General features: G+C 34.2%; 1 protein-coding gene, 1 long non-coding RNA gene, 1 other non-coding gene and 1 pseudogene across 5 annotated transcripts; all 4 read left to right on the forward strand.

Annotated features, from left to right (window-relative positions):
* Positions 1–61: 61 nt before the first annotated feature.
* Positions 62–1,392, forward strand: LOC125211988. 3 transcript variants are annotated; one of them, XM_048112092.1, is made up of 2 exons: positions 62–795; positions 860–1,392. In XM_048112092.1, exons 1-2 carry the CDS (start codon positions 111–113, stop codon positions 934–936), a joined length of 762 nt encoding a protein of 253 aa, XP_047968049.1. In that variant the 5' UTR covers positions 62–110; the 3' UTR covers positions 937–1,392. The 3 variants fall into 3 exon arrangements, with proteins under 3 accessions (XP_047968049.1, XP_047968127.1, XP_047967969.1); XM_048112170.1 differs by having other exon boundaries at positions 867–1,392; XM_048112012.1 differs by having other exon boundaries at positions 874–1,392.
* Positions 1,393–6,062: 4,670 nt separating this feature from the next.
* LOC125196710 lies at positions 6,063–8,291 on the forward strand (annotated as a pseudogene).
* Positions 8,292–10,371: 2,080 nt separating this feature from the next.
* LOC125208550 lies at positions 10,372–11,191 on the forward strand. Its single transcript, XR_007174133.1, has 3 exons — positions 10,372–10,449; positions 10,594–10,680; positions 10,952–11,191. It is a non-coding gene; the product is annotated as an uncharacterized LOC125208550 (long non-coding RNA).
* Positions 11,192–14,385: 3,194 nt separating this feature from the next.
* Positions 14,386–14,493, forward strand: LOC125202906. The gene has a single exon (XR_007173236.1). It is a non-coding gene; the product is annotated as a small nucleolar RNA snoR69Y (small nucleolar RNA).
* The last annotated feature ends 1,415 nt before the right edge of the window (positions 14,494–15,908 follow it).

Consider the following 15,908-nt stretch of genomic DNA (forward strand, 5'->3'; position numbering starts at 1 on the left):
ATAAAGAATTGAATTTAACAGAATTCAGCATGAATATATATATATAAAAAAACTTGTTTGCTTTAATTTGATTCGATTCGATTGACCTTTTTCCAATCCCGTTCGCGGTTATGGGTAACGAATCCGAAACGCAAACGCTTCTAAACGCGGCCGAATATCTCCTCCAAAGCCGCAACTTCGCCGACTGCATCAACTACGCCGCCCGCGCCCACGATTCCGACCCCACAAATCCCGCCCCCGTCAGAATCCTCTCCACCGCCTCCGTCCTCTCCGCCTCCAAAATCACCGCCACTCACCATGACTACTACGCCGTCCTCAATCTCCCCTATTTCGACTCCGATTCCTCTCGAATCGACTCCACCTTCGAAACCCTAACTTCAATTCTCGATCCCAATACCAACCGCTGCCCCTTCGCATCCGAGGCCTTCGATTTGGCGGTCAAAGCGTGGTCCGTCCTGTCTAATCCCCTCGAGAAGGCCCGGTTCGATGCCGAGTTGCAGGCGTTTTTCGATCCCGCCGTCTCTACCTCCGCTACCTTTTGGACAATCTGCCCTTATTGCTATTACGTCTACGAGTATGATAAGGTTTTCGAGGATTGCTGCTTGAAGTGCCAGAATCAGAGGTGTAGACGAGTGCTTCACGCCGTGCCGATTGCGGGGCCTCCGCCGCCGCCGGACGTGGTGTCCAGGGGCCAGTACTGCTGCCCTGGATTCATGCCGTTCGCGCTTCGTTCCAACGATGGAAAGCCAATTCGAGACAAATTATGGCTTCCCTTCGCGCCTTCGCATCACTTAGGTAAAATGCCGGATTTCAATTCTGCTACATTTGAAGATTGTGTTGTTGTTTTAGATTATGACAGATTTCAGGGAACAGGTTCTCAGGCTCATGTTAATGGAAAAAAGGCGAGAACGGAAGGAAATTCAAGAAAGAGGATGAAATCCGCGCCCTGGAAATCAAAGAAGTTGTTGGGTAGAGGGATTAATATCGATGGCGACGAGGCACATCGTGTATACGGAGTTAGGGACGAGAGTTGTTTTAATGACGAACCCGAGCCTTGTTTGGGGGGACTGGAGTTCCTTAATGGAGATGATGATGTATTCGTTAGTTTGCCGTGCGAATTTGATATGGGAAATGGGAGACCAATGGCCTTGTAAAATGATGTTGATACAACTGACTGAAGCAGGAAGGTAATTGCTTATTTGGTGTAGGAAAGAAATTATCAGCTTTTCTGCTTCGTTACTGTTTTGCTTCTTTCCTGTAAATCTATAGCCTTTTGGGATAGTGATGACACACACAATGTGCTCTAGCTGTGTAAGTTGGTTTTTGCTTTCTTGTCAAATTGCCAATAGTTAGTTGTTTTAGTCTATGAGAAAAATTTTCCTATTATGTCCATCCATTAACTCATAGTACTATGTTTGTATTTGCACCAAATCCAGTCTTAGTCTTAGGGCTTCTATTTCCGAATCTTCTTTATCATAATAAGGTAGTAATAACCAAAGTATTCTTCTTTTCCCAAACATGTACTTGTTCCATGATTGAATTGAAAGGAAAATATAGCAATTTAGTCTTGGTTTCTGCCTTTAATGATGATCAGGCCGTATCTTGGAGTATTTCCTTTTCAGTATCATACTACTTAACTATTGCAGGCTTTGTGTATAGAATGATGTGATCCAGTTAATAGGACAGACACAAGATTGAATAACAGAGAAAAATAGAATTTTACTCCTTAACGTATCATTTACTTTTCAGTTTGGTAGTATGGTTAGTACTTGCTACATTCCTTTCAATGATCTGTTGTAATATGTGGTTGGAGTTAAGACTGTTAGAAGGAGCTAATCTTTCGTTCCAAGTCTGAACTTTGTTTGTTCCAGAAACCCAATTGACTAGCAGTTTAAGTTATATCATGTTATATTCTCAAGTTTTATGTTGACTCACACCCATGCATTTTGCTGGACTGTTGTTGCATTTAATCCATATTTATTTGACTGCCTATGTAAAGTTGTAAACTATTGGTTCTATGGATTGTTGGGGTTGGCTTTATCTTGAAAGAGGTGGACGAGAGCCTCTGTTTTTTCAGGTTTAAACTGACGACCACTTTAACTTTTTCAAATTTTGTTATGATATTTTCCTATTCTACATTATTTGGTATCTTGCGATTTGCTAATTCTAGTATCTAGAGTTGTTGAACTCAAAAATTCGGAACCTAACTTGAAGAAAGAAGACTAAAGGCTAAAAGTAGTCCTAAACATATGGCGATTTTACGAATTTGGTCAAGAACAATATCTTTTGATTTATTCCGTCCCACACAATTGAAAACGGACCGGATTAGTCCTTTATGAACGGCGTCGTGAAAAAGTGACAGTCAACGCCAATGTAGTGTATTTTGACCGAATTAGGTTACTAATAATGTTTTATTAACGACTAAATTATAACATAGTAATCATTTTGGAAAAAATTTGAAAATAAAAATAATCTTTAACAAAAGGAAAAATAACAAAAAATACAAAACAAAAAATTTAGTCTCCCTTCTCTGAGATCTCCCACTTCATACAATTTGAATCGTTGTCTCTGTCTCACTCTGCAAACTTTTAAAAAAAAAAATCAAATGACATTCAAATGGAACCCTAGTTCGCGCTGATGAAACCTAGTCGGTTCACCCTCCGATGCGCTGCTGTTGGAGGCCAAGCGCGAGAAGGAGATGGTGCATAACACTAAAGACATTCACTTTCTTGGGAAAACAGTGCCTATCATTCTCCGGAACGACAGCGACCAATGCCCTCTCCTCGCTATTTGTAATACCGCTTTCATTCTCTCTAGGTCTTGCAATTTTAGCTCTGATAGGCGTTGATGTGATTTTCATATTAGATATAACGTATTGCACGATTGATTTCATAAAACTGCAGACTGTGATTTTTGAAATTCAAATTCAGAATTTGTTAATTAGTACTCCCTCCGTCCCGCTTAAGATGACACGTTTTCCTTTTTAGTTTGTCCCAACTAAGATGACACATTTCCTTTTTTGGTAACTTTCTCTCTCCAATTAATACACTCAACCACTTTTTCTCACTCCTATTAAAATATTTATCTTTCTTTATCTCTCTACTTTAATACTTACACCCATCTTCTCTCTCCAATTAAACACTTTAACCAATAACTCCTAAAATCCCGTACCGGCTAAGCAATGTGTCATCTTAGCCGGACGGAGGGAGTAGTATTATTGGCTCATCTTGTCTATGTCCTAGAGGGCTTAATTGGTTTCTGTTGGTGGCGTTTAATTGGTTCTTGCAAGAGAAAAAAGTGTTCGTGCAAAAACTTGGGTTCTTGAGTTCTTGAGAGTGTAGTCCATCTGTTTTTTAAAAATAGCAACTATTTCCATTTTGGGCTGTTCCTTAAAAATAGAAATTTTAGAATCTTTTTATTTTAGGACATGGACCCCATAATCCACTAACTCTATTTTCACTACTTTTTTTCTCTTAATCTCTCAAACTTTGTCAAGCTACTGAAAATTGAAAAACTAGAAGCAGCAACAGCAAAAGGCAGCGAGTGAAGAGAAAGAAGATGATTCAGTTGCTTTTCAGCCTAACACTCATTGAGATGGCGCTGATTAAAAAATATCCACGTGTCAGTATTTTATTAGTATAGTATGAAATGGTGTATTATTTGAATGAGGTGATTTATGACCACTTTAAGTTTAGCGTTTAGTCAAATCTTAATTACTAATTGAAGCTTTGAATATCTCATGTTTATTAGTACATTTTTAGTGTCAAATTTTTCACTAATGAGTGAATCGATCCAAGAAATAATTATAATAGTGTACAAACAGTACTACTCCTACTATTTTTTTTTATTACTATTAGTATTATCCTTAATTATGCAATATAATCAAATAAATGACTTGTGATATAGTTTTGTAATAATTAAACTCATTAAATTGGATATATTTCTAAAAAGAACAATACCAACAGAACATGTAGTTTTGAAAAAAAAAAATCATACCAAATTATATACCAGTAAGTTTGCAATTTTTCATTTGGTAATAACTAAATGAACAGAATGTTTACCTAAATATAACTTCAGATATTATTCAAATATTGTAACTTACTTTTAGAAAAATAAATTAAAAAGGTCTAAATGATGCGGCAAAAAAAAAATTCTCATTTTAACTTTTGCAAGATCTCAATCTAAATTTGTTCACGTCACTGTCTTCTTAAATCTTTTGAACCAATCCGCAAATTGTGCAGCGACTATATATCCAAAGTCAAAATATGACAAAATTGGATTTGATCATATCTTTTGATGTTCAAACAATAATTCAGACGTAAAAGAATACACATTAGATATATACTAATTAGATATATACTAATGTGTATAAGAAGATGAATATTTTAAGAAATGTTATTACTCACTTTAGATAAGTGGTTGTAACATCGGAACAATTGAGTAAATTGAGTAAAATATATATGTGCGAAGGATTGAAAACTTTAGTTTGTCATTTATTACGTTTTTCTATAAATTTACAATAATAAGTATTTCATGTATTAATAATATTATTAAAAAATAATATAAAAATAAATATATAATAGTGTGGTTGGGTGGTTGGGGTGGTCATTGATAAACCATGAAAATGTGGGTGGTTGGGTTGGATAAATATTGATGATGTGGAAGATGATGTGGAGGAGATAGAAATAAATTAAATATTGAAAAAGTGGCTGGTTGGGTTGGGTTGGGTGGTTGCTGATAAACATAGTCTAAGAGCATCTGCCCCCCTTAAAAACACTACTATTGCTTTCTCCACCATAATTACTTATGAGGGCTTGTTCTTTATGTTTGTTCTCACATAATTCTAATAATAATACCAACAAAACGTAGAAACTTCTTCTACTATGGATCCTTCAATTCATAATATATTTCTTGTTTTGAACCTTCTAAAATATCTATCGGTCAAAATAAAAATAATAGTATTTGTTTCTATCTTGTTTGTATATTTTTAGAAATAATCCGGTTGGAAATAGCTTCGAACCACGTCTAGCGGTAAAATGCAAGTTTTTGTAGTGTATAGTACTATATATACTATTATGCTATCTAATGTTAAATTATAGATAGAGGTAAAACATAGCTTTGTATGTGAATCTTTTTCATCTTCTTCACTTTCACTTTATTATTTATAGGTCACACCATCCACTATACAATTTAACTACTTTTTCCTTTTCTCTTTTATTTTAATCCTAAACCTTTTTCTCTTATCTTTTACTTTATTATTTATGTGTTTCACCATCTACTATGCAATTTCAATTATTTTTTCCTTTTTTAATTTATTTTATCAAATTATACATTAAAATCTGTGACAATACTAAATAACCTATATCTATGAGAGATGAACTGTTTTAAAATGATTTGTTTTTACATTTTAACAATTACTTTCTGTCTTGTTAACGGGTATAAATTTATAATTGGTTTAAAACAATTTTCGAGTTCAAATGCTTTCTCTATTCTCTTTTTCTTTAACCTTTTTGACTTATAGATAGTAGTCGTAGTGGTATTTTCTTTTCTCTAGAAAGTAGAAAGGGACGACCTATAGTGTCACGTGAAGGCGGAATATTATTTGGAGAAGATGAATACTACAAGTCCCAGTACAGCAAATAATTAATACTCCACAATAACCCCTCAAACAAATCCCCCTGTACAACAATCAATATTTATAGTAGTATTTTTTACTATGATATATTTTCAGGAATCTAAATGATATGAAAGTTCACGAGATGAAGAGTTGAATATGGAGTATATTAAACTACAATTATTATATCACTATCGGTAGAAGCAAGGATTTTGAAACTATCATAGGAGTAGTATGTTTAAATGCGTATATAGGTAGTATTTCCAAGAATATTAATAACATTATTATATTATATATAGAAGTTGGAACGTTTTCAATTTTAAATTTAGTTTAATTCGAAGTGGACATGAGGATTTAGCACCTATAAATACGTTTGTTTCTTTCACCAAAATTACAAACACAATCAAACATTTATCAAGTCTTTTATAATTTTAGCATCAATCAAGCAATGGCTTCCCTGAGAATTTCTCCCATTTTTGCACCCTTCAATCAGTCGAAAAGAAGATTGGGCAGCTGTCATAGCCATCGAGGCAAACATGAGTCCTGCTCATCGTTGTTTGGGAAAACATTTCCGAATAGGGTTTTGAATGAGAATAGGCAATTGCTAACAATCTCAAAAGTAGCTACAAATGAAGTTGTTGCAAAGGAAGCTGAAAGTAATGAGAAGACACATGTTGCTTTTACTAGTGTTAGGCAAGAGAGATGGCAAGGAGAGCTTCAAGTTGAAGGAGAAATTCCTCAATGGCTGGTATGTATAATGTACTCGTATAGTAAGTACTTTTAATTTTGATAATTGATTGTTACTACTAAAATAAAATAGTACTGTAGTAGCAAAATCAAATGTTTAATTAATTAGGTGATATATATAGTTCCATTACATGCTAGTCTAATACCAAAATTAATTTATTTTCAGAATTGGACATATCTAAGAAACGGTCCGGGTGTATGGCACGTCGGAGATTACAACCTCCAGCACCTCTTTGATGGGTAAGCCACCCTCGTCCGCCTCAACTTTGACAGCGGGCGTCTTGTTGGGGCATCGCCAAATCGAGTCTGAAGCGTACAAAGCTGCCCAAATGAATCAAAAAGTTTGCTTCCGTGAATTCTCCGATAATGGCCTCAAAAGCGAGAATTTCTTAGACTACATGGGCGACCTAGTAAGCTGTTTTCGGGTGCTTCCCTTACTGACAATACGATGACCGGTGTGGTTAAGCTAGGCGATGGACGAGTCCTATGCTTGACCGAGACCCAAAAAGGCTCTATTCTTATTGACCCCGACACGTTAGAGACGTTGGGGAAGTTCGAGTATACTGACAATTTGGGTGGCCTCATCCAAGCGGCCCATCCAATTGTCACTGATACCGAGTATATTACTTTGTTGCCCGACCTAATCAACCCCGGCCACCAAGTCGTCAGGATGAACCCTGGGACCAATGAGAGGAAACTCATGGGGCGTGTCAATTGTCGGGGCAGGCCATCCCCCGGCTGGGTCCATTCCTTCCCGGTCACCGAGAACTATGTGGTTGTCCCGGAGATGCCGCTTAGGTATTGTCCACAGAATTTGCTGAAGGCTGAGCCCACAGAGTTGTATGAGTTTCAATGGCTTCCTGACTCCCAAAGCCTACATGCACGTTATATGCAAAGCTACTGGCAAGACTGTAAGTAATTCTCTTCTTTTTTCATTTATTAAAAAGTACCGTAAAATTTATGTTTTAATTCTTGTTTAATTAATTATAATTAAGGTGGCGAGTGTGGAGGTTCCTCCGTTTGTGACTTTTCATTTCATCAATGCTTACGAAGAGACCGATGAAGATGGAAGAGTGGCGGCTGTTATTGCTGATTGTTGTGAACATAATGCTGATCCTGCTATTCTTCCGAACCTTTCTCTCCATAATCTTCGCTCGTTACACGGCCAAGATGTGTTGCCTGATGCAAAGTCTGTTTAATATCTTTTTATCTTTATTTACTTCTCTATTGATATATGTCAAATAATTATACTAATACTACTGTTTATTTATGAAGGGTTGGGAGATTTAGGATTCCAATTGATGGGAGCCCAAATGGGACATTAGAGGCAGCATTGGATCCTAATGAGCATGGGAGAGGCATGGATATGTGTAGCATTAACCCTAACTTTTTGGGGAAGAAATATCGCTATGCTTATGCTACTGGTGCACAAAGGCCTTGCAACTTCCCAAATACCATTACTAAGGTATTCATTCATTCATATCTTGATTAATTTTACCCTCTTTTCCAATAACACTTCACTTGTGTTTAATACTCCATAATTTTGTTGTGTAGCTTGATTTAGTGGACAAGAAGGCTAAGAGCTGGTGTGAGGAAGGCTCTATCCCATCCGAGCCCTTCTTTGTAGCTGGGCCGGGTGCCACTCAAGAAGATAATGGTGAGTTTAATTTGCTCTCAAAAATTTATTTCACTATTTTATTCTACTGCTAATAATTACTACCCACTTTTTTTGTGTGAGAATCCAATCTCATTGTTGTATACTAATGTCACATGTACGGTTGCAGGTGTTGTGATCTCCATGGTTAGTCAGAAGAATGGTGATGGGTTTGCCTTGGTGTTGGATGGAACTACTTTTGAAGAGATTGCTAGAGCTAAATTTCCCTATGGTCTTCCTTATGGGCTGCATGGTTGCTGGGTTCCCAAGAATTAGATCTTTTAACTAATGTACTACTAGTGTTTGGTTTTCACAATGCTGTAGCAGAGCAGACCTTGTTCTGATATATTTTGTGAAACTGTTTCTCATGCATTTTCTGAAATATCTAAAGATTCTAGAATTTTCTCAGTTGAATTTATTCTGTTGCATTTCTAATCTAGAATAATTCAAGCGTTTCATTAGAAACCTTATATTAGTAATTTAATAATTAATGATAATAATTAAGATTAAATTGTGTAATCCTTTTATACAAATTGAGACACGAAGAACGATTGTAGAGATAGGTCACGGCATATGTGCCGAGCGAAGTGTGATATTTTTTTAAGTAATCATAAACTTATTGAGTTGAGGGGAATATTTTGATATTCCCCTCAATTTTAAAAGTTGTTTATAGTATCATAAATTTTGCCCTATTTCTAGTTATTTATCCTTCCTTCAAATATTGACAAAGTTATATATAATGAATATTCTAATATTAAAAAATTGATAGATGGAGTAATTATTTTTCTGTTATTTAGTCGCTGTTATTATAAATAACCAAAATCAGGACCAAATCCAAAATCAAGACCAAATCTGGATCCTTAAATATTAAAATGAGTGGATGAGATTAAATTTTACGAATCTCAATAAATAGTACTAAATATCAACAAAAGGGTAATATCGTCGTCATTATGTTAACATATGATAATTTTTGTGAATGTTTTTCTATTATATCAACATTGTGTATTACAAATATCAACACATATTTATTGAGATTTTTACATGGTTTTATTGAGATTTTTTGATGTATTTGTTGATAAAAATATCAACATTTACGAAAACTAAAATAAAAAATATCAAATTTCATCATTCGAACGTCGTCGGAACATATTCAATTGAGATCTCGTTGGAATTCTTATAAAATTATCTTTAATTTGACATATTTTTTGCGAAAAAATAATTTGAATCGAGAGAGTTACGTAAATTTAAAGTTTTAAGATGATTTTAATGAGATGGAATTGACATTAATACCCTCTAATTTTATTTATTAATTTTCTTAATTAAAAATATAATTCATGTGGTATTATTTCAACCACTAGGATCTTCTAATCTAATGGCTAAAATTTAGTCTTAGTTTGGGATTGCTAATTAGTTAGCAATTGATCACTGCACTCTATATATTGGTCAATAAGTGAAATTCTGTTAAAAATCAAAACAAATCTCAGCCCTTGGATCCTTAGATTGGATGGTTGTGATAAGCTACATTATTAGCCCAAGATGCTACATTATCAGTCGAGCTACATTATTAGACTAAAATGTTACATTATTGTACTAAAATAGTACATTATTAGCTAAATTACATTATTTGACTAGCAATCTACATTACTAGATGACACATGGCATTAATCTAACGGTTACATTACAATATCCAATGACTGAGATTTGTTTTAATTTTTGACAGAATTTCACTTATTGATCTGAACACGTCCATATAAATATATATAGGGTCGCGTTAAAATAAAACCAACCTTCTAATCCAGAACCCAGAACTATCTCAATATTATGTATTAAAATTATCAACACAAAGACAAAACTTTCTCAATAGATTTGTGTTGATAAAATTATATCTTTGTGTTGAGATTTAAATTTACATGTTATGTTGATAAAGTTATATCTATATGATGAGAAATTTCCAACATAATGTTGAAAATTAGAAATTTCATATTTTACCCCTCCGTGTTTTTACACGTGGCAGCATGACAAGCACACGATTTTCAGATCCAATTGCCTAAAATGGTGGTATGGTGTTACAATAAAGAGGGTTGTCATCTTAGTACATCCCTATATATATATATATATATATATATATATATGGATGTATTAAAATGACAACACCTTTTATTTTGACACCATACCACCATTCTCAACCATAGGATCTAAAAATCGGACCATTGTCATGCTGCCATGTGGCAGCTAATTTCAATTTTAAAAAATAGAAAAATAGGGTAAAGGGTAATTTTGACATTGGTTATTCTCACCCCCACAATTCACGTTTTTTCCTTATTCAACAAATTTTGCTCCAGATTTCTTGCAAAATCTAGTGATGTTATTCTAGAATTCTTCCAGATTTCTCACCCCCAAAATCGAGAGATGATATTCACGTGATCCAAATCTGGTGATGTCCTCAATTTCATTAATTTCATCTTCAATTGTCGACAATTTGAATTCCAATTGCAACAAATTTTATTCTATTTCTGCATTTTTGGTTCCACAATTTCCAGTTTCATAACTGATCGAAGACGATTCTGCTTTCTTTCAGCTCCATAATTTTCATCCGACTGCAAATTGCAGACGACATGACAACTGATTCGATTATCAGTTTTGATTTGGATGGGTTTTCTAGAAGGTGAGCAATTATATATTGTAGACGTTTAATTTTATATGTGTTCGATGATTGTTGGTCAATTTTGTTAGATTCTATCTTTCTTTGATTAGAACTTGTTTAGTTGAGTATGTTCCAATTTGTGTTGAGATTACATGTTATTTGCTATGAATTGAGTTTTTTTTTATGAACCTACTGATTATTGTTAAAATTCATTTTAATTCGCTTTTGATTATGTTCTATGGTCATACACTGTTTTTTATAAGATTGCTGCATTATGTGGTACATGTTGCAGTCCACCATATGGTCAATTGCAGGTTCGGGAAATAGTTCTGCAAGCTGATTCGTGTCCATGAAGGAAAGGCCGTGAAGTTGATGGCGAAACCATTGCGTCTGTGTGGAAAGTGCGGAGAAATGTGTCCCCGTGACTATAAATTTTGGCAGCCAAAAGGAATAAGCGAACACTTAGTTCATTTTGATGTACTTGAAGATTGTAGTCGTATTTGTTTTTACCTTACCAGATTGCAAATTAAAGGCATGAATATTACATTGTTACCACGTAGTGTTTGCAGTTAACATATTACTTTATTGAATTTATTCATGATGTTGTTTACTGAAACGATTGCATATTTGTTCTCACTGTATTGTTTACTATTGCTTTGTGGTGTTCCGTATTATGTGAATTTACATTAGTACTTGCACAATACAATACAATTAATTGGTAATTTTATACTATTGGTCAAACAATGTATTCCCATTAATTGGTTATTGCATCCTAATGAGTTCAATTTTGCAAGCGCTATAATTGCAGCGCAATGCTTCACATATTGCAGTACAAAATAGAAAATATTGTTGTTTATTCCTTGACTACCTTAAACATCCAAAAGTTATAGAATTACAGGAGATCAAACAAGTACGCAATAATGAACATTCAAATTACATCAACAATATTGGCTACACCAAAATAAAACCGACTTGTTTTAAGTAAGAGTAGTTACCGAATCAAAATATCAATAAAATCATCTACACAAAAAACCAATAAAGAAACCAAACTCTGTGTTTGAAGAAGAGAAAAAGTTCAATAATCGATCATTGTTTGTGGTAGTTCGTGACCATCTTCTCAACATTTATCGGTCTTTCCGCTCCTCGAAGTACTTTGAAGTAATACTCATGACATAGTCAATTACATGAATGTCGTTGTTGTACAGCATTGTTGTATTGTACGGTATTTGCCACAAGGCAGCTGGAAGGATTTTGATTTCTTGTTTATCAGGTAGCATTTCCATTCGCTGACCTTCGTACCCATATATGTCTCCATATGACATGAAATGCAAATCTCGTAACACAAAACTGCAAGATTTAGTTTAGTAGAATGCAACACATAAGTTAGACATTTGAATATGGGTGTATTTCATATACAATACTAACAATCATTCAACCAATGATGCACATTACAATACACACGATGCACTGCAATATTGTAAATGGTGCACTGTAATATTTGGTGATAAACAATACTACAATATTGTAAATGATACACTGCAATATATAACTAGCAATACTGCAATATCAGTATCACATATATAACCAGCACAACTCAGTATAGTTTGCGCAGCAACGAAACAAATTTGTAACAACACTATATATGAAACTAGAATTCCAAGATGCACATCGCAATTCACATGAATGGAAGATAGTGTATAATGATGCACTGCAATGTATAACCAGCAATACTGCAATATAAGTATATCAAATCAATAAAGCAATGCAGCGGAAATAATTAAGCAAGTAAGCAAACAACAACCAACCAAACTACACTATTCTTATATTTGCAAAAATGTTTTTAATCAAAGTATATTGTTCTTATGCAGATCATGTCACAAAGTACTTCAATATGGTGTGAATTAGTATGCAACATTAGTTATGGTTGAGTTTTCCTACTTAAACCACCAGGTCCTCTCCGACTTGACTCTCCAGATCCAGTCTCAATTATCTCTATTCCACCATCTGAATTTTTGTTCTCTTCCTCGTAAGCAATCGTTTATCAAATAGCAATCAATCGTATATCACATAAACCAAAACAATTTTGAAAAATCGTTGAACACAAATTTAAACTAAGATCGTTACTTAGGGTTTCAGAAATCATGAACTACCAAAAACATTGGAGATAAATACCAAAAATCAACAATACACCGAGCAAAAACGCGATACAATTGCAGAACTCACCGCGATACATAGCAAATTCAACAAAAAACTGAAAAAGAAAACTAAAAACATAGAGAGGGGAATCGAAATTTTACCTAGGCGTAATCGAAGAAACGTAGTGCCGCTGAACGTAGTTCACAATCACCAAGCAAATCTCTTCGATTCTCCATCGAAACTCAGTTCTACACACCGATCATCGGTGAAATTAGAATTTCAACGATTTCCCTTCGAATCGTCATCGCCATCAACCGCAGTCAACAATCACCAAGTTATCCCCTTCGAATCGCCGCTGGAAGTTGATTATTCAAGCATGTGGATGGAGAATCTGGATGTGCTTGGGTTTCAAAATGAGGGATGGATTTTGGAGTAGTAAGGATGGAAAGCGTCGCGATTGGTAATTGACTCAATTTCCAAATCTGATTCTGATTTCAATTTTAGGAATTGACAAATATACCCCCGCCTGCAATATTCAATATGTTAGACTGCAATCCATATTCTATTTCAGCAATTGAATCCTATGCGTCCATCTTATAGATCTAAGGGCTAGGATTAGTGGTATGTTGTTAGTCTAAATAGGGTGGCACCCTAATGCTCCCCTATATATATATATATATGTGTGTGTGTGTGTGTGTGTGATCAAATACTAACTAAGTTACAGTAATAACTAATGACTAATATCAATTTTGTATGTTAAAAATATCACACAAAGACTTAATTTATCAATCTTCTTGTGTTGATAAACTTATGTCTTTGTGTTGATATTTAAATTTACATGTTGTATTGATATAATTATGTCTTTATATTGATAATTTTAATACACAAAATTGAAAGTTATTAGTTATTATTGTAAATTAGTTAGCACACTAGCGCAACCCTATATATATATATATATATATATATATATATTATATATGGGAGTGCTCAAATCCATAACCCAATTTATGTCAAATGTCCAATTAAATCTCACCCATCAATTTCTTAATCTGACGGTGGATTTGACTGCCATTTGTATTTTATTTAATAATTATAATAAGCATAAAAGGGTAAGGATGGTATTGATATATTTTGGCAGTTTTTAAGTATCCATGATTCACGTTTCTTATTTTTAGAAAAATTGATTTTCCTTAACTGAAACAAAATTAAAATCACGGAAGGTTCTTTCTCTGGAGATTTTTTTCCGTAAACATAAACACAACCATGCATAGCAAAAAGTTCTGCTCCGCCGTTCACCATCTCAAGAGTATTTCGCGGTTATCAACGATGGAGGAATGTAAAAAATTTTTATGCGTATGATTTTTGTAGTGCATTCTGTTCTATAAATTATTGCAACTTTGTAAATTACAACCTGTTGCAATTTTTCTAACCACTAAGGAGGCAGCCACTCTTGCCCTTCGGCCTTCGCCCTAGTCCGTACCTGTTCATGGAGATAAAGCCGCAATTTTTTAACAGGGATCCTCATCCGATCAAAGCAAATATTTCAATTATGTGAATTAGTATCTACATTTTGTTTATAGACGAAAAAATGGTGTTTAGCAGTGATGATTAGATTACAAATCCCAGCTCTACGAGACCTTTGTTTTGTGTGAAGGTCAGGGACAATACTTTTTTCTCACGTCTCGTCTGAGCCACTCCATTTTTAATTTTAATTTGTTGCAATTTTTCTAGTGAATATACGTTGTTCAAATTGTTTTGTGATTAATGTCTTTTTGTATTTGCACGACAATATTTTAGTATCATGAAGGCAATGTAATCGCGTCATGTTTGTTGGAGTTGGACTGAAATATAGGAATATGTACATAATGTAACTTGGTATATCTATAGTGTATTTCGTGTTTTTGGGTGATGTAACTTGGTAATATCTATAATGTATTTCGTGTTTTTGGTATATATCTTGTTGTCTTACCGAGGGTATTTATGAATCCAACGTTTGTCAATATCAGTATTTGACATTGTGTAATAGCTAAGTAACATATTATTCAACCCACTTAGTAACGATTTACATTATCATTACTCTAGATTTACATTAGTCAATTTTTCGATTTACATTGTTTAGCACATGTAATTCAATACTGTCCAATTTCGTTGTTTGTTTTGTTTTTATGTATAAGATATTGTTGAGCACATTTAATCATCAGCACCATCAACTACTCTTGCCCTCTTAGACCTTGTACATAAGATAAAACAAGGACGATTACAAATCAACTACGGAAAATTGTATTTCACACATGTATTAAAATATAATTCTACTAAAAGCGCATAATGTTGCAGCACCAATTGAATAATGTATGTACACACCAACATGAACCCCATCCCGTTTACATTATTGCTTTTATTAGCTTACACTACTGTGTTCAGCCTGTTGTATGTTACTAATTAGGGGTAACAATGTAACGTATAACACAAACACTTGGCAAACAGAGCTCATACCCATGGCTACAATGTTAACAATTATGCAATACATTATTATCGTTTGCCTATTAGATAATGTAACAGGAAGTGGTTAATAATGAAACAAAGGGCATGCAAATAATAGCAAGAAACAACTTATTCCAGGGCGCATACTAAATTACATATTAAGTTATATTGTTGATAAGTCTAGAATACATTATTCCATTATACATGTGGATAATGTTACTGGAACTCTTCAATAATGTAAAAAAATATGATGATGTATCATGTTTATAGCTACAAGTTATCATCTATGGGTTTCGCAATCAACTTGAAGGGTCGCCCTCTTTTGACCACGTTCTTCCCCTTTTCCATCGGAGAGTCCTGAATGACCACAACATTACAACCGGGTTTAGTAGAATTCAAAAAAACCCTAAACAAAGAAACAAACAAACAAACAAACAAGCAACATACCCAAAGTTAAACTGAATAATGTAATCAATGTTCAAAGACGAAACGTGTGCTGATACACACTGTAAATAGAAGCTTCAGCAACAGAATTCATAACTTACACTACAGTTGTACAATTTATCTCAATAATGTAAACAAAAAATTCAACCTTTAGTCTTGAACAGTTTCAAAGCAAAAACGAATACGGT

The sequence above is a fragment of the Salvia hispanica genome, chromosome 1, assembly GCF_023119035.1.
Source record: "Salvia hispanica cultivar TCC Black 2014 chromosome 1, UniMelb_Shisp_WGS_1.0, whole genome shotgun sequence".
Lineage (NCBI taxonomy): Eukaryota > Viridiplantae > Streptophyta > Magnoliopsida > Lamiales > Lamiaceae > Salvia > Salvia hispanica.